This window comes from Balaenoptera borealis (genome assembly GCF_965194805.1).
Source record: "Balaenoptera borealis genome assembly, chromosome: 11".
NCBI lineage: Eukaryota > Metazoa > Chordata > Mammalia > Artiodactyla > Balaenopteridae > Balaenoptera > Balaenoptera borealis.
Window position 1 is genome coordinate 93,335,238 of NC_138868.1, and position 16,995 is coordinate 93,352,232.

At 53.5% G+C, this 16,995-nt stretch overlaps 1 protein-coding gene and 1 long non-coding RNA gene across 4 annotated transcripts; one reads left to right on the plus strand and one right to left on the minus strand.

The window, feature by feature from the left end:
• Positions 1 to 3,556: 3,556 nt before the first annotated feature.
• Positions 3,557 to 11,994, minus strand: LOC309606490. 3 transcript variants are annotated; one of them, XR_014231880.1, is made up of 6 exons: positions 11,971 to 11,994; positions 9,874 to 11,149; positions 8,040 to 9,650; positions 4,780 to 4,979; positions 4,176 to 4,308; positions 3,557 to 3,724 (listed from the first exon to the last, which is right to left on the minus strand). It is a non-coding gene; the product is annotated as an uncharacterized lncRNA (long non-coding RNA). The 3 variants fall into 3 exon arrangements; XR_014231882.1 differs by lacking the exons at positions 9,874 to 11,149; positions 11,971 to 11,994 and having other exon boundaries at positions 8,040 to 9,866; XR_014231881.1 differs by lacking the exons at positions 4,780 to 4,979; positions 9,874 to 11,149; positions 11,971 to 11,994 and having other exon boundaries at positions 8,040 to 9,866.
• On the plus strand, positions 4,318 to 6,150 carry LOC309606475 (thimet oligopeptidase-like). Its single transcript, XM_082343639.1, has 3 exons — positions 4,318 to 4,520; positions 4,626 to 4,754; positions 5,666 to 6,150. Exons 1-3 carry the CDS (start codon positions 4,376 to 4,378, stop codon positions 5,767 to 5,769), a joined length of 378 nt encoding a protein of 125 aa, XP_082199765.1. The 5' UTR covers positions 4,318 to 4,375; the 3' UTR covers positions 5,770 to 6,150.
• Positions 11,995 to 16,995: the final 5,001 nt, after the last annotated feature.

Consider the following 16,995-nt stretch of genomic DNA (forward strand, 5'->3'; position numbering starts at 1 on the left):
GAGAGGGAAGAGGGAGAGGGAAGAGGGAGAGCGAAGAGAGAGAGGGAAGAGGGAGAGGAAAGAGGGAGAGGGGGAGAGGGAGAGGGAAGAGGGAGAGGGAAGAGGGAGAGGGAAGAGGGAGAGGAAAGAGGGAGAGGAAAGAGGGAGAGGGGGAGAGGGAGAGGGAAGAGGGAGAGGGGAGAGGGAGAGGGAAGAGGGAGAGGAAAGAGGGAGAGGAAAGAGGGAGAGGGGGAGAGGGAGAGGGAAGAGGGAGAGGGAGAGAGGGAGAGGGAGAGAGGGAGAGGGAGAGGGGGAGAGGGACAGAGGGAGAGGGAGGGAGGGAGAGGAGAGGGAGAGAGGGAGATGGACGGAGGTCTCTTCCTCCCTCCCTCTCCCTCTCTCCTCCTTCTCTCCCTCCCTCCCTCACCCTCTCTCCCTCTCCCTCCGTCCATCACCCTCCCTCCCTCTCCCTCTCCCCCTCTCCCTCCTTCCTCTCCCTCTTTCCCCTGCCTCTTTCCTCTGCCTCTTTCCTCTCCCTCTAGAGACGGAGGGAGAGGGAGAGGGGGGAGAGAGAGAGGGAGGGAGAGGGAGTGAGGGAGAGGGAGAGAGAGAGAGAGAGAGAGAGAGAGAGAGAGAGAGAGAGAGAGAGAGGGAAACAGGGAGAGAGAGGGAAAGAGACTTTTCTCCTTCCCTCTCTCTCCCTGTTTCCCTCCCTCTCTCCCTCTCCCTCTCTGCCTCCTCCCTCTGTCTCCCTCTCCCTCGTCTCTGCCTCTCCCTCTGTGTCTCCCTCTCTGGGAGGGAGTGAGGAGATGGAGAGACGGAGGGAGAGGGAGAGTTGGAGGGAGAGGGAGAGGGAGGAGAGGGAGAGAGGGATAGAGGGAGGGAGAGACGTCTCTCTCTCCCTCCCTCTATCCCTCTCCCTATCCTTCTCCCACCTCCCTCTCCCTCTCCCACCTCCCCTCTCCCTCCCTCTCTCTCCCTCTCCCTCCACCTCCTTCCCTCTCTGGAGAGGGAAGGAGGTGGAGGGAGAGGGAGAGAGAGGGAGGGAGGGGGGAAGGAGAGGGAGGGAGAGGGAGAGAGGGAGGGAAAGAGGGAGAGGGAAAGAGGTAGAGGGAGAGAGGGACAGGGAAAGTGGGACAGGAAAGTGGGAGGGAGAGAGGAAGAGGGAGAGAGGGAGAGGGAAAGGGGGAGAGGGAAAGTGGGACAGGAAAGTGGGAGGGAGAGAGGGAGAGGGAAAGAAGTAGAGGGAGAGAGGGACAGGGAAAGAGGGAGAGGGAGAGAGGGAGGGAGAGAGGGACAGGGAGAGAGGGAAGGAGAGGGGGAGAGGAAGGGACAGAGAGAGGCAGAGGAAGAGATGGAGAGAGAGGGAGAGTGAGAGGCAGGGAGGGAGAGGGAGGGAGGAAGAGAGGGAGAAGGGCTGAGGAGGGGGGCTCCCTCCCCCTCCCATGCTCTCCCCACTGCTTTCTCTTTCTTCTGCTTCAACAGACACCAGGCACCTTTTAGATCAGATCTGAAGTCAACGTTGATGCTTGGACGGCCTGACCTCCCTGCTGACTTCCAGCCCTGGACCACAGCTGGGAGATGAAGTCTACGGGGCCCTGGGCGGCGGGCTGCACAGGCCCCTCCTCTGATGCCCAATCTCTCCTCGTTTACGAGGCAGCCGCCAGCTCCCCTCCCTGACTCCCCAAGATTTTGGGCCTTTTTAATATGTGTCCATAATGCCATGAGCTACTATTTAACTTTTCTACGAGGACCCATTTCCCGAAATGCAGTGGTTTTCGGCCTGGGCTGCACTAGAGAACCCCCAGGGAAGGGAGAGAAGTCTCTCCCTCCCTCTCTCTCCCTCTCCCTCCGTATCTCCTTCTGCCTCTCTCCCTCTCCCTCTGGGGTGATGCCCGATGAGCTCAGATTCGCAGATGTTCCCCCCATCCCCTCTCTGTGCCTTGCGTGGGGTCTGGGCCTTCTCACATTCAGACATCGGTTCCTGCAAGGACACTTGGTTTGGTCCATACCGCGTGTGGCTGCAGCCTGTGCTTCTCCCGTTTAGCATCTTCAGTAGATGGGGGCTGTGCACGAGCCCTTCATCTTCCCCGCAGACACCACTGGTGCTTGCTCGGCCTCGCGGGTGATGCGGGGGGCACGGGGGACAGTCCTGTGTCCCCACCTTCTTGGGCTGCAGACAGGCCACGTTGGTCCTGTGGTGACTGGGGGCTCCCAGGAGAACCCCACCGCAGAACCGGAGAGGTGGCCCCAGAGAAGGTGGCGTACGCCTGGGGCCGGGCCTCACCAGCCAGCCACGGGCCACCTGCAGCAACAGGCGTCTCGCCGTCCAGGGGCTGGGTGTTTGGGCGCCGTGGGCACGAGCTGCTGTCTGCTCGGCAGCCGAGTTTGTAATGTTGAGCCCGGGGAGGCCCCTGGGTGGCTCCTGGAGAGGCTGGCCGCATTTCTTCCTGCCCTTGGCCTTAGAGCCCATCACGGTTCACACCGTTTCTGGTTCCAAAAGGACCTGTGTTAAGAAAGACCACGTGTTAGGACAGCACCAAAGTGTCTAGAAATCCGGGCCAGGAGGAGGAGGGAGGGGGATTGGCTGTGCCCGCCAGTGGCCTGAGAGCCCTGCCCGCCTGCAGAGACCTGGCCCGGGGCCCCACGGGGAGGGCATGGCCCACGGTCCCCAGCGCCGGCCGGCTCTGGGTTCCAGGAGAACTGCATGATCCTCGGGGAGCTGGTGAGTCTGCAGGCCCAGAAGTCCTGCCTGCTGGGGTTCAGCACGCGTGCCGACTCCGTGCTGGAGATGAACATGGCCAAGACCAGCCAGGTGGTGGCCACTTTCCTAGGTAACCCCGCCTCCACCTGAGTCCCAGTGGGGAGGGCGTCAGGCGGACCTTAACTGGACGTGGTGCTGCCTGAGACCCCACTGTGTCAGCCCTTGGGGGTCACCTTCCCGGACCCTTCATTCTGCCTCGAGAGGCGCAGGGTGGGGCGGCTGGGGGGCCGCCACAGGGACATAGCCGAGCCTCTCCCCTCCGCCCGCAGATGAGCTGGCCCAGAAGCTGAAGCCCCTCGGGGAGCAGGAGCGGCCGTGATCCTGGAGCTAAAGAAGGCCGAGTGCCAGAGGCGGGGCCTGCACTTTGCCGGGCCCATCAATGCCTGGGACCCGCACTACTACATGAACCAGGGGGAGGAGACGCGCTACCACGTGGACCAGCACCTGCTCAATGAGTCCTTCCCCATGCAGGTGGTCACGCGCGGGCGGCTGGGCATCTCCCAGGAGCTGCTGGGGCTGACCTTCGACCTGGAGGAGGGCGCCAACGTGTGTCACCAAGACGTGAGGCTCTACACGGTCCGGGATGCTGCAGCAGGGAGGGCGGGTCGGGCCCCTGTCGGCCGTGGGCCGGGGCTCCTCTGTGGAAGCTGGGCCTCACCCTGCGTCCCTCCCCAGGGAAGGGAAGTCCGGGCACGCGGCCTGCTTCGGCCTGCAGCTGGGCTGCCTGCAGCAGGATGGGAGCCGCCAGATCGCCATCGTGGCCATGGTAGCCAACTTCACCAAGCCTACGCCCGACCCGCACGTGGCGATGTCACCCCGCACGTGGCGATGCCCTCGGTGTCAGCTTCCACCATCAAAGCCCACGCACTGGGCGCGTAAACAACAGAAATGGATGTCCTCGAGACTCTGGAGGCTGGAAGCCCCAGATCAAGGAGTCACGACTGGTTCCCTGCATGTTAAGTACATGTACTCAAGAGCTGCCTTTAAAAAAGACAAGAGAAAAGAAAGGCACGTTGCATGCAAGTCTGGTGACAGGCGGCGATGAGAACCAGAGGGAAGGCTCTGGGGCTGGGAGCGCCGCGCCCTGTGAGGCCCTGGGGCTGCTGCCAGTCTCAGTGGAGGCTCAGCAAGTCCCAGTGGCTTCCCCACGGCGGAGGGGGGGGGCGGGGGGGGCGAGCTGAGCGTCTGGGCTCAGGACCCACTGCTCGTCGTTCAGTCTTCCTGCGGTCAGCCCTTCGTCCTGAGAGCGATGCTCTCACAGGCTGCACCGGAGCGCGTGGGGACACTTCACTGAGCTGTGCAGCCATCACTACTGCCCTGTTCTGGAACATTTCCATCACCCCAAAAATGTCCCTCACGTCCTTAGTTATCACTCCCTCCCCTCCCCAGCCCCTGACAACCAGGAACCCACTCTCTGACTCTGTGGATCTACCTGTTCTGGACGTTTCCCCTCAGTAGGGTCACACCCTGTGTGTCCTTCTGTGTCTGACTTCTCTCGCTGAGCACCGTGTTCTCAGCGTCCATGCACGTGGCAGCGAGTGTCAGGGCTTCACCCCTTTGCGTGGCTAAGGGCCAGAAAAAAGAAAAAAGAAAAGAAAGGCACATTGCCTGCGAGTCTGGTGACAGCCGGTGATGAGAACCAGAGGGAAGGCTCTGGGGCCGGGGGCACCACACCCTGTGAGGCCCTGGCGCTGCTGCCAGTCTCGGTGGGGCACGGGCAGCGCCGTCCCCCAGGGGCTGCGGGACAAGCTCATCAAGTCCCGGCAGGCCAACTCAGGTGCGGCCGGGCCGAGGGAAGGGAAGGGGGCGCCCGGACCGCCCGGCTGGAAAGCGCGGCCTGGACACAGTGCCATCCCCCCGTCTCCTTCCTCCCGCCCCCCAGGCCTCTTCAACCTGCGCCAGATCGTCCTGGCCGAGGTGGACCAGGCCCTGCACATGCAGACGCCCGCGGACCCGGCCCAGGAGAATGCCCGCCTCTGCCAGGAGATCCTCGGGGGCCCAGCCACGCCAGGTAGCCAAGCGCACGCCGGGCCCACCTTAGCGGTCGGTTGGCGGCTACTGCCCAGGTCAAGAGGATCGTCTGGTGGTGTGTGAAAGGGAACTGACTGACAGGCTCTGGCCGAGGCCCGGTGACCTCTGGCCTCTTCCTGCCTCGGTTCCTTGGCTGGTCCCTCCAGCTGTGGCCCGCGGAGTCCGAGGGTGGGGTGGGCGTATCTGCACGTGCTTTCTGGAGCGCCTGGAAGAGGCAGGAGAGGGCTTCATAGCCCGGACGGAACGCGTCGACGAGGTTTGCAGGTGCGTGTCGGTGCGGACACGCGGTTCACTCCCTCGTGAGCACTTTAACCCATGCTCTCCCCGTGCTGGAGGGCGAGCCCTGACTCATCCCTCGGAGCCTCGGCGGCTGACCTTGTAAGAGGCTTAGGGGTGAACCCTCGTGAGCTTCAGCAGAAAGTCGGCAAAGATTGATTTGTGTCCCTCCACTGAGTTGCCCACAAGGTCCCCGTTTTCTACAAGTGTTGGGCCAATACTCCCTCTAGTGGCAGGGGACTCAGACAGGGCTGCTTGAGGCCCCAAGCTCTGGGCTCTGGGGAAGGGGCACGGAGCGGCCAGGCGGCCGGGCAGGAGCCTCTCCGCGTGTGTCCCAGGGACCCACCTGCCTGCGACCTTCGGCCGCCTGGCAGGAAGATACAACGCCCAGTCCTATGGCTACCTGTGCAGCGAGGTGTGCTCCGCGGACACGTTCCACACACGCTTCAAGCAGGACGGTGTCCTGAGTGGCAAGGTGAGAGGCCGTCCTGCCGCGCAGACCAACACGGAGGTCCCTGGCCTGGGCCTAGATGCTTGTGCCGCCCGCCTGGGCCAGCCAGGCTCTGAGAGCCCTGCCCTGGACCTCCTGCTCCCCTGCCCTTTGTTGAGTCACAGCAGAGGTGGCCACACCCACACCCTCAGTGAAGGCGGAGCTCCACCCTCCTGCAGCCCCGCCCCCTCTCGGCAGGTTGCCATGGACTACAGAAGCTGCATTCTGAGGCCAGGGGGCTCCAAGGATGCCAAGGGCATGGTGAAGCTCTTCCTGGCTTGCGACCCCACGCAGGATGCCTTCCTCCTGAGCAAAGGGCTGAAGGTTGAGGGCTGCAAGCCGCCGGCCTGCTGACGGCACGGGGTTCTGCCCACCCAGGCGGGCCCGGTGCCTTAGCGCCCCGCTGGGGCGGGGGAGGGGCCGCGTGTCCTCCAACCCCTGAGTCCCTGGCGGCCGGCCTCAGCCAAAAGTCTCCACCTGGACGTGTCTGGAGAGCCTGGTGTCAAGGCTCCCCCTTGTTGCACTAATGCAATCCCTTCCTGGGGAGCTTTCCTGCTTACAAAACGGTTCTTTGAAAACGCAGCCATTTATAAAAAGACTCCACTCCTGGTCTCTGCCTGCAGTCCCTTCCACCACAGGAGCGGCATGGGGGCCATCACACTGGGGGGAGTTCTGACCTTGGTCGGGGATCAGCCCTGCGGCCGTTGCAGGCTGCTCTCCGCTGGTGTAGCGTCTGGGTCACTGGGAGATGGCTGAGCTGTGGGGTGAGTTCACACGGGGATGGCTCCCCCAACCCTGGCCAGGCCGGCTCTCCAGTGAGGGGGTGTCAGGTTCCTGCCGGCCTCCCGCCTGCCCGGCACTGTTTGGCATGGCGGGGGCTGTGATTGGCTGCAGCTGCTTCTGGCGGTGGGCACAGCTGCGGGAAGCCCGGCTGTGGCTGTCCCTGTGCCCGTGCCCTGTCCTCCTGCTCACGGCCGGCCGGCTGGCTCCCTCCGCTCATCGGCAGCTGGTGAAGTCTGGACCACAGCAAGGGGCCGCCTTCCTGGGTCCTAGCAATTCTGCCCAAAGGCCTTAGGGATGCGGTTTGGCGGCAGTAGGAATTCAGAGAGGGTGCTGCCCCACTGGCGCGCTAGGGTGGGTCTGGACCGTCCCGTGTGTCCTTCCCTGGCCTTCGAGCTCCTCGGGAGCCCTGCCTCCGGCCCTTCGCCCCCACAAAGGACGCCAGGCAGCGGAGCGAGGGCGCGGGCAGCGCCCCGACCTTCTCCCCGGGGCCCAGGCGGGCAGGCCGTGCCACGTTCTGTCCTCCCCTCAGCCTGCCCGCCCGTTCTCACCCGCCCTGGGCCAGTCGGCTGTGGACCAGGCTGTGGTGTCTGCCCTTCTGCAGACCCGGCTCAGCTCCCTGCACCCACTTCTGTGCCTTCTGTGTTCTGGGCTGGTCGCAGGCCCAGAGCCGGTGGGCAGGCACCCCGTGGCCGGGAGGGCTGTTCCTGCGAATTCCCTGGGGCTCGAAAAGGAGCACAGCCGGCCTTCCATCCGGCGCTTCTCGATGGACGTGGAAGGGGCGTGTCGGGGCCTGGGGGCTGCTCCTCTTCCTGTGCACCGAGCCCCCCGATGGTCCCCGTGCAAAAACCAGGTGTGGCGTTGGCACCCCAGCCGTGCGCCGGGCAGTCTGTGGCGGGCGCCACAGGCCTCGGGCTGGTGGGCCACAGGGTTCCCAAGCGGCAGGTCAGGACTGAGAGGGTGAGGCCTTTCCCCGGGTCCAGGGCCCAGACTGACGCCGGCTGGAGGCCCCTCCGCTCACCGCCCGCACCCCCCAGCCCCTGCCCTCACGTGAGCCCCCAGGGCTGAGCTCAGGTGTTGCATGCCCAGGCTCTCCGGCAGCCCAGCCCGTTCCCACTCCTCCATGGTCACTGAAGGACTTGGAAGCAGGTTGCCCTACAGAGACTGCTGTTCCCCGAGCCCTGGGCAGGGGGCAGGGAGGACGGGCACAGGGCCCTGCAGGGGTGTGGGCACCGGGGCAGCTGGAGCAGCTCCACACAGTAAGTAAGAGCATCTCACCAAAAACAGTGCGTTTCTCCAGCCGCCCCGGGACCTGGGCTCAGGTCCTGGGGCAGGAAGGGGCAGCAGTGCAGCTGTTAGCTGTCACTGGGGGTCAACTGTGGCCCGGTGCCACCTCTTAGATCCTCCCCGTCCCCTACGCCTGCTCCATGAAGGTGGAAGGAACACATTTTTTAAAAGGTTAGAGCTCGGGCTTCCCTGGTGGCACAGTGGTTAAGAATCCGCCTCCCAATGCAGGGGACAAGGGTTCAAGCCCTGGTCTGGGAAGTTCTCACACGCTGCGGAGTAACGAAGCCCGTGCGCCACAACTACTGAGCCTGCACTCTAGAGCCCGCGAGCCACAACTACGGATGCTCGCGTGCCTAGAGCCCGTGCTCCGCAACAAGAGAAGCCACCGCAATGAGAAGCCTACGTACCGCAAGCAATGAGAAGCCCACGTACCGCAAGCAATGAGAAGCCCACGCACCGCAACCAAGAGTAGCCCCCGCTCGCCGCAACTGGAGAAAGCACGCACGCAGCAAGGAAGAGCCAACGCAGCCAAAAATAAATAAAATAAATTTTTAAAAATCATATTAAAAACCTATTAATGAGATTTTAAAAAACAGTTAGTCAGTTAGCTACTTAGTTAATTGTGCCGGGTCTTAGTTGCCACAGGCCGGCTCCTTAGTTGTGGCAATCAGATATTTTATATTCTTTTTTGTTCCTGAACAAAGGCCTCAGAATCCAGTACCTATTTGATAACGCTCACAGCATAGCTCAGCACGGAATAGCCACATTGTTTTTCTTTGGCTGCTATGTACCAAACAGCCTTTTGTACTGTTTTACCAAATGCATGTATTTAATACCTGTTTTAAAAAACATAGTGAGATCTCAAAACTTTAAATTGACTAAAGTAAGATTCTCTCTGTAGTACTACTTATCTGACTAACAAACACCACCTGATGACACCGGTATGGTGCACTGAGCCTTACTCTAGCATATCGGGATAAACCCTGTTGCGACAAGTGTTCATCCTCCAAGTCCCCAAGGCCTCTCACACACTGCCAGAGAAACTGCCTCCTGCTTGGGAAAGAGTGCCCCAGTTCGTTTCTTCAGAAGCTTGAAGGCTATGGAAGCCCTCCAAAAGGTTAGAGGGCAAAGAACAACTCTAAAACTGGCACATTTGTTTAAAAAAAAACACTTGTCAATATTATAAGAGCCAGCTTGCTTTCCCTTGTGACACGGTTTCTTAGGAGGCAAGGGATGTGGCCATGTGACTTGGACAAGCTGTTTCCCTCTGTCTCAGTGTCCCACCTGTGAGTGGGTAGTCTGACTCAACTTCATTACCGACATCTGAATAAGGATCATGAACAGTGGCATCTAATTTCCAAAATAAAAACAGGAGAATGAGTATGTCTTTTACAACAGGACGTCAAGTCTACCTCAATGATATTGCTAGCCTTGAGTCCAGTGCTTCTCGCTCAGTGCAATTGTGCCCCCCAGGGGACACCTGGGAAAGTCTGAAGGTGATTTTGGTTGTCACAACTGGGAGGAGAGAGAGGGAATGTTACGGGCCTCTAGTGAGTAGAGGTCGGGACCTTGCTAAACACTCTACGATGCACAGGACTCACACCCACAGCAAAGGTTTATCTGGCCCCAAAAGTCAATGCCTTGCTTGAGAAACCCTGCCTTAGAGCAAACCACGGATACTCATCTTTAGCAGGTAACAGGGCATTTACTACCCACCTGTAAACCTACAGACTTCCCGACTTACACAGCTAATCCTGTGGCAGGAATGAAATAGATAGCGTGTGACCATCTGGTAGTATCTAGGTTTGCCCCTCAAGTCACACGGGACAGTGCTAGAGGCTGACATTTTCTATATTGGAGGCCTTTGGCAAGCCACCAGTTTTCTAACCTAAAAAGTCTAAGCAGCATTATTACAATACACATAATAACACGACAACTCTGCTTTTATAGAGAGATTAGATGTGGGAAAGGAGCTTATCTGACATCAGAAGGAAATGCTCTAAACGCATCACATCTGCTGGTTTGACTGGAAAATCTTGACAGCTGGAGAGGTAGGAAGGTAGACAGGAGAGAACACACCAAAGTTACGGGCCTGCTGAGTCCTCGGGTCTAACCATAATACACTACGTACTGCCCTGGGTCCAGGGATATGTTCTAACACCCTCTCAGTCACTTACGGTCCATAGACAGACCAAGTGTAAATTCACAACTACCAGCAAGTGTTCCAAAATAAGGCAGAGTTAAGAAACTGAAACGCGAGCCCTACCTGCTCTTTTTCTTCTTCATCGACAGAATCACCTGATTTTGCTTTTTCAGGGTCTTCCTCAGGTTTCTGTTTGGCAGGGCTGTCACACACAGTAAGGCCAACTGGTAGCTCAGCCAGACCCTACACTTGCAGTGGGCACAAAACAATTTATATTCCTCCCTACCAAGAGTACCCTCTGTTTGGAAAGATTCAGGGCATGGACACCCTCTTCCCTCCAAGGAGAAGCCCTTTTTGCCTTAAGCCCTTCGAGCTTAATGTTTCTTTGGATGACAGGTTTAGAATACCACCGTTTTGCAAACCCTAAGAAATAATGGATCTAGACTTTGATCAACGGCTGCTAGAATCACCGAAGAGACATTACATGTCTCTGATGGACAGCCCCATACCGTCAATGAAGTCGCACAAAACAAAGCTGGAATCTGATCAGGACTCTAGACCTAACTACCAGTTGACAGAAAACTGGAGACAAGGGAACACATTCACCACCGAAACGATGCAGTCAGCCAGACCTAGAAGCTATTAGACAAAAGACCTCTTTTCTTTAAATAAATGGCAAGAAAATAAGGAATCTATCACTTGAAAGGCTTAAGGAACAAATCAACCAAACTCTGTTACACAAGGGGAGGTATGAACACTGCTATATATTTGTTCGTAAGGAACTGTTACACTTTGTAAGGCATGTTTTGTCTTCTTCAAAAGACTGTTTGCTAGATGTTAGCAATTATAGCAAAATATGAATAAAAAACTTGTCAGAGAAAGAGACCTTGTCATCTAGAAATATCATATTTGTGGATAAGATGACATGTCCGATTTGTCTCAAAGTAATCCAACTGGGGGGACATGGGTGTGTATGGAGTTGTAATTCATTTGGAATAGTTTTCACTTGGAGCATATGGGGGTATAGACGAAACAACAGCCAGGAGCTGTTAACTGTTGATACTGGGTGATAGGTACACAGGGGTTCATTTTACTATCCTTGGTATTTTGTGTATGTACATTTGAAGTTTCCTATGCTAAGAGTAAAAATGGATGAGGTCTTCAGAAATGCTGTTCATGAATGTCTAAAAACAGAATATCAAAAGGAAAACCTAAGCAATGTGGAAGTCAGAATTACTAAGTTACATCCTACTAATTCTATATGTGTTTTACCAAAAACAGTTGGCCCCTAAAATGGGGGCTGTCCATTCATTATATACTGACCCCCTTGTGAAATGAGATGTGATGGTGGTCTGCCTGGTAGTTTGCCTTGTAATCCTGGGGCTACATGAGACTTCAGCTGCTTACAGAAAAGAAACAAAAAAGCCACTATGAACAAAGAGTTCACAGCCAAGGTACAGTTCTTCAGCATTAGCAAGCTGGTGCACAGACCAGGTTCTGAGGATTAAGTACCCTTCTCTTCTTATTCTAAGCAACCACCGTCTTCATAAAGTCATCAAATTAGCACCTGCCAGTTTGCTAGGCCATTTTAACACAAGCTCTTGTATGAAGGGCCCAACCCTGAGGCGGACAAGGAAACAGAGCCTCTGCTTATTTCGTCAAACGATGAAGTGGCCAAGCACCTGACCTGAGCTCAAGTCCCAGGCTCTTATTTTTTTAAATTCCAGAAGAGTTACTCTGACTACAAGGGGGGGAGGAGTCTAAGAATAAATGTTTAGCTTCAACAGGCATGTCACTTACAAGTCATAAATATCAGCAGCTCCTGTTTTCTTATACCTCATCAATTCAACCACATTTGGGGATCTAATGCTCTATAACTTGGTCGAAGACAAAAATTTAAAGTATATATCTAAGCTAGTTAGAAGTATACACAAGAGGGAATTCCACGGCGGTCCAGTGGTTAAGACTCAGCACTCTCACTGCCGAGGGCCCGGGTTCGATTCCCGGTTGGAGAACTAAGATCGTACAAGCCGAGCAACACAGCCACCCCCCACCCCCCACCCCCCAAAAAATAAAAATAAAAAAAGATACACAAAAAACAAGTACTGCCGGTGGAGGGATTGTGTGGGGGGGGAACAGACAGACCCTATGGCACCAAGTCTGTCCTCCCCTTAGGCGGTACCAGACTCCAACGAGGTCAAACGAGTCAAGTGCTCTTACATTTTGTTTCTCCATCGGACTTGCATGCAAAGTTTGGAAACAGGTTTGGGGGGCTTCTTTTTCTCTGCTATTTCCACTCTGCGCTCCTCACCACTTGTCTGGCTCCCGTTTTCTAGACATCCATTCACTTCCCGACTGAAAGCATGTTCTCCAAGGACAAATCTGTATTTAAAAGGGATTTGACTTTAGCCAGGTAGCCCTCCTACAGCAGGAAAGGATAATTTAAGTAGCAGTGAATGTCAACAAGTGGCCATGAGAGAATAAGGAAACACATGTGCTTCCTTTCTAACTATCAGGTAACAGGGAGAGGTGGGATGATCCTGCCTCCCTGGTCACAGACAAGTTACATGGGAGGAAACGTTTTCTAGCCGCCGGGATGCTGACGACTGAACCTCTGATAATTCTTCTTCATGTCATTTGGTTTCCAAGTCACATAACTGATTCTTTATTTCTGTCTGCAGAAATTCAGGCAAGAGATTCCATTTCTCCTTCACGCATTCCTAAGGGAACGATATAGGTTACAAGTCTCCACATTCCCAAGGTAGGAACCAATGGACTAATACACAAATAGTTACACTGCCTGGTCACATAACAATGACTGAATGGCAGGCAATGCTGAGTCGGCCAAAAAGGAAACTAAATATTCACAAGACATGTTCCTGTTGTTTTCGTTAAGATCATATCACACCATCTCCAGAGTGGTGAAAAATGGAAAGATTAAAGGTGAAACAGACACATAATAGCATACTAGAACAAACCTGATTTGGAAAAACAGTGTGACCAGGACAAATTATAATCCAGACTCGATGGTACGGAACCCAGACTGGGTAACTAGATGAGTTACCAAAAGCTAACCAATAATAGCCTATTAGTCCAGCACGTTAGACAATAACATCCACGTTATCCTCAACTTCAGGGAAAAGAGAGCCAATTCCACTTCAATTTGTTGTTAGGAACTACATAGTGTCTGTCAAATGGTCACATTTGATCATACATTTTGTTCAGGTGGAGATTACCTTACCTTTTCTGTTAAACTATCTCTTTCCAAATCTTTGAGCCTGGGGGAAGAAAAAGGGAAGAAACAAACACTTGTTCAGCAACATTGTCTATCTGTAAGAATACCACAGTTTAAAGAACTTTGGAAAGAAGTTTAACATGAATGTTAGAAAAAAAACCAAGGGCTTTTCCCTCCCCCAGTGTCTAGAATGCCCTAAGGTAATGCCTACACGGTAAGAAGTTATTTTCAATATGAATGAGGTCCCCCTTTTGGGGGGTGGTTTTCTAATGGTGGTAAGAGATGGTATAGGAGCTCTAGAACAACATTTTTTCTTTTTTTTTTTTAACGTTATTTTAAAGACACTGGGTCACACAGTTGGGTTCCTTCCCAAGCTAATTGACCTATAGGTGGTCTTCCTCCAGCTGGACCTGACAAGATTTCATAGACGGGCATACAGAGGTTAGAAAGAGTGGACCAGGGTGACAGGATGCTGTGGGGAACAGCCAGCCAGCTAACATTCCCAAAGGCCAGGATGGGGTGGTGGCAGCATTCTGAGGAGGAATATATGAAAATGGAGGAGTCAAGGCATCTGGGGCAGCAGGGGGTGCCCACACCCAAGCAAGAGAGAGGAAGCTAGAAAAGTTGGCTGGCGCCTCACCCAAGAGCTCATCCTTGCAAATGTTTGTACCCAGTCATTCAGAAGTGCACAACTGTCATGAGTTTAGCTGGAAAATCATGGCCTGAGTTGGTTCTTGAACATTAGTATCTTGCCTCTTTGGGGAGGAAGGCGGCGAAAAGAAGAAAGGAACAAAACTAGAAGACACCGAGGAAATGGGGAGGCTGCTGTTCCTAGCCTGGGCGCTGACTGTGGGCAGTTGGGTGCGAACAGGTCTAACCAGCTGGGCAAGCGTCCCTCAGCAGAGGGGCAGCACCCTGGGCAGGCGCTGGGCCTCCACCATCTATGGATCCTCCCCTCCAGCACCCAGGCTAGGTACTCAGTTACCAGCAGCCCAAAGGGCAGGAACAGAGCTCTGCCAGGCTGGCCTTCCCAGAGGGCACGTGTAAGCAGCACAGCCAGGAAGGTGAGCGACAGGCTTTGCTGGCTTGTCGGGAAGGAGGGCGACGTCTGGCTCGGCACGGCTGGAGTCAGCGCTAGCCTCCCCTCGGACACGGGCACTGGGCCCCCGGCCTCAGGCGCACACAGGCCTCCAAAGCCCTTCCCTCAGGATGGCGCTCAGACCCTCCACCCAGCCCACCCTCCCGCCCCAAACACCAGCAGGTCAAGCACCACTCAGAGAAGGGGGCCTTTAAAGGGCTTTAGAAAATCTTAGAATCTGGACATGGAAGCTACTATGTTTCACTTGTAGCTGAGAGCTCTGCTTCCAGAGCACAGGATGGCCGAGGGGGGCGAGATGGGAGGGTCTCGCTGTGACCCCCAGGCACCGCTGGCCTTTTCAGCCACGTGCCTGCCTTCCTTGGAAATACATTTCATTAACAGCCAAACGGAACACCCTGAGAAACAGGAGGAATTCTTGGTTCGTTTCAACCCTTAGCAACAGTGAATTTTCACCACCGGGTATTTCGTCTGCTCTCTCCAATGCGCTGGAACTTGCCTTTGGGCTAAACGTGCCTCAGCTGTCCACGGCACCCGACACACTTGGCGACTCCTAATATAGGCCTCCTAATATGCATGTGGTTAATACTGGCTGTTTTAATTTTAGCACATCGGAAAACATAAGGGGTATAAGTTCTAGTAGCATTAAAAACAAGAAAGAGTTAACCAATTCTAATAGTAGCTTTTCCTTTTCGACCACTTCCCAAAATTATAGTTCTCTTTTTCTGTCTAGCAGTTGTGGATGGTTCCTTCCCCGATGGAGAAGTTATCCACTGGTACTGAGACAGAAATGATAAACATGCCATTTAAGTTACAGGTAATTTAGGAGGGTTTGATCTTCATTGGAAATTAAGATACTTTAAGTTAATCAAAGGTTTTCAATCTGCATTTCTGGGAACCTAAATTAAGGCATCACACAACATTTTCAAAAACAGAAAAGCCATTTCATTGGACTAGAAACTTAGTTTTAAGGTGGCAGAAAGTACCTTGATAATTTTCTTTTAAGAAAGAAAGAAAAACAAGCCATTAAAGAGAAATTCTTCCGAGAGAACTAAAACATGTTATATACCTCTGACTTGGCACTCCTTCCATCTGGAGAACTTTTTGGATAACTGCTTTCATCACAGAATGATCTAAAGTAAAATAAATTGAAATTAGAGTAATTATTTCCCAGTGAGTGGCTATTTCCATTTAAAACCAAAAGCCAACTAATTATTGCTTTTCCCATAAAATTAAATATGAAATCTACATTATGGAATTATACACTTATTTCCCCCTTTGTGTATTCTAATTTCTTCCTCAAAAACCTAAGATGCCATCTTGCAGACTGCCCCCAGTGGCTACTATTTTGGCAGCAGCAAAGGTCAACTTTAAACATTTTGCATCTAAAGTGGCTTTGGATACCTTTGGATAGAAAGTACAGTCTGAGCACTGTCCAGACACTTAGATACCTAAAGGGCATCTAAGATATCAAACCAAAGTCCTGATATCCCCTCAAAAGCTGCTCCTCCCATCAGTTCCCTTTTTCTAAGTGATACCACCCAGTTGCACACATAATCATCAACGATTTGTCTCCTTGTTACTGTTTCCTTCATACCCCACATCTAATCTATCGGCAAGCCCTGTTAGCTACACCCGCAAAACACAACCTGAATTCAGTCACTTTTCACTTGCTCCAAACTTCCAACCTAAGCTAAGCCATGAACATCTCTTATTTGGACCACGGTGATAGTCTCCTAACTGGTCTCCCTGTTTCTCTTCTTTATCCCCCCAAGTCTATTCTCTATACCAAGTCATCTTATTCAGATACTATTTGGATCATGCCTTTTTCCAGTTCAAAACCCTCTACTCATTTAGAATAATCCACACCTTTACTCTGGCCTTCAAGACTTTACAAGATCAGACCCCTGGCTAGCTCCTTGACCTCACGTCATACCACACTCTTCTTCACTCAGTACTCTGACCATGTTGGCCTCCTTGCTTTTCCTTAAATACTCCACCCACCTACATGCCTGCATACTCATTGCCTCCTTGTCCTGGAGTGTGCTTACCCCAGATCTTCCATGGCTTGCTCCTCTCTTCATTCAGGTCTCCGTTCAAATGCCACTTCTCCAGTGAAGCTGTCCCCTGACAAACCTATCCAATGGAGACCTACCTGCTCCCCCTCCCTCTCCTTACATTAAGATATTTTTGCACTTCCTACTGTCTAAAATTATATTACTTATCTGTTTACTCATTTCTATCTGAACCCCTTCACTAGAATGTAAGCTCCACGAGGGCAAGACTTTTGTCTGTCTGGTTCACTGCTTTATCCCTAGTGCCTGACCCGTATCTGGCACACAGAAGCTATTAAATAAATTACTTGTGAAACTGACAAATGAATAACGTACCCCTTGCAAGAATTCAGAGGTTGCACAACAAGGAAATAATGCTCTTGGTGGAAGCAGGCTTCGTATCTAGGGTCACCTCTATTCAGAGTAGAGATAAGAACAATTTAAAGGTATAACTAACTCTCTTTAATTAGTACATTATCTGCTAAAAACATAAGGGAAGTGCGACATTACAAAAGTACAGTTGACACTTGAACAACATGGGTTTGAACCTCGCGGGTCCACTGACACACGGATATTTTTCAATAAATATGTACTATCGTCGTACACGAGCCAAGGTTGGTTGAATCCACAGATGCGGAACCACTGACTATAAACTTATACCCAGATTTTCAACTGCGTGGGGGGCGGCACCCCTAACCCCCAAGCTGTTCAAGGGACAACTGTATACGATGAGGAAAGTGAAACACATTAAGTTTTAAAAACTGTCAATACGTGAACAAACTCTTTTTGTTTTGCTATGTGTTAATCAATTTTAAAAAAAAAGTGACCACATACCAACAAGTGGATTTTTCTCTTATATC

Coding starts and splice junctions, on each gene's coding strand:
- LOC309606475 (XM_082343639.1), top strand. CDS start 4,376: ATGAGAACCAGAGGGAAGGCTCTGGGGCCGGGGGCACCACACCCTGTG. Junction 4,521..4,625: donor GTCCCGGCAGGCCAACTCAG/GTGCGGCCGGGC, acceptor CCCGCCCCCCAG/GCCTCTTCAACCTGCGCCAG. Junction 4,755..5,665: donor CGGGGGCCCAGCCACGCCAG/GTAGCCAAGCGC, acceptor GTTGAGTCACAG/CAGAGGTGGCCACACCCACA.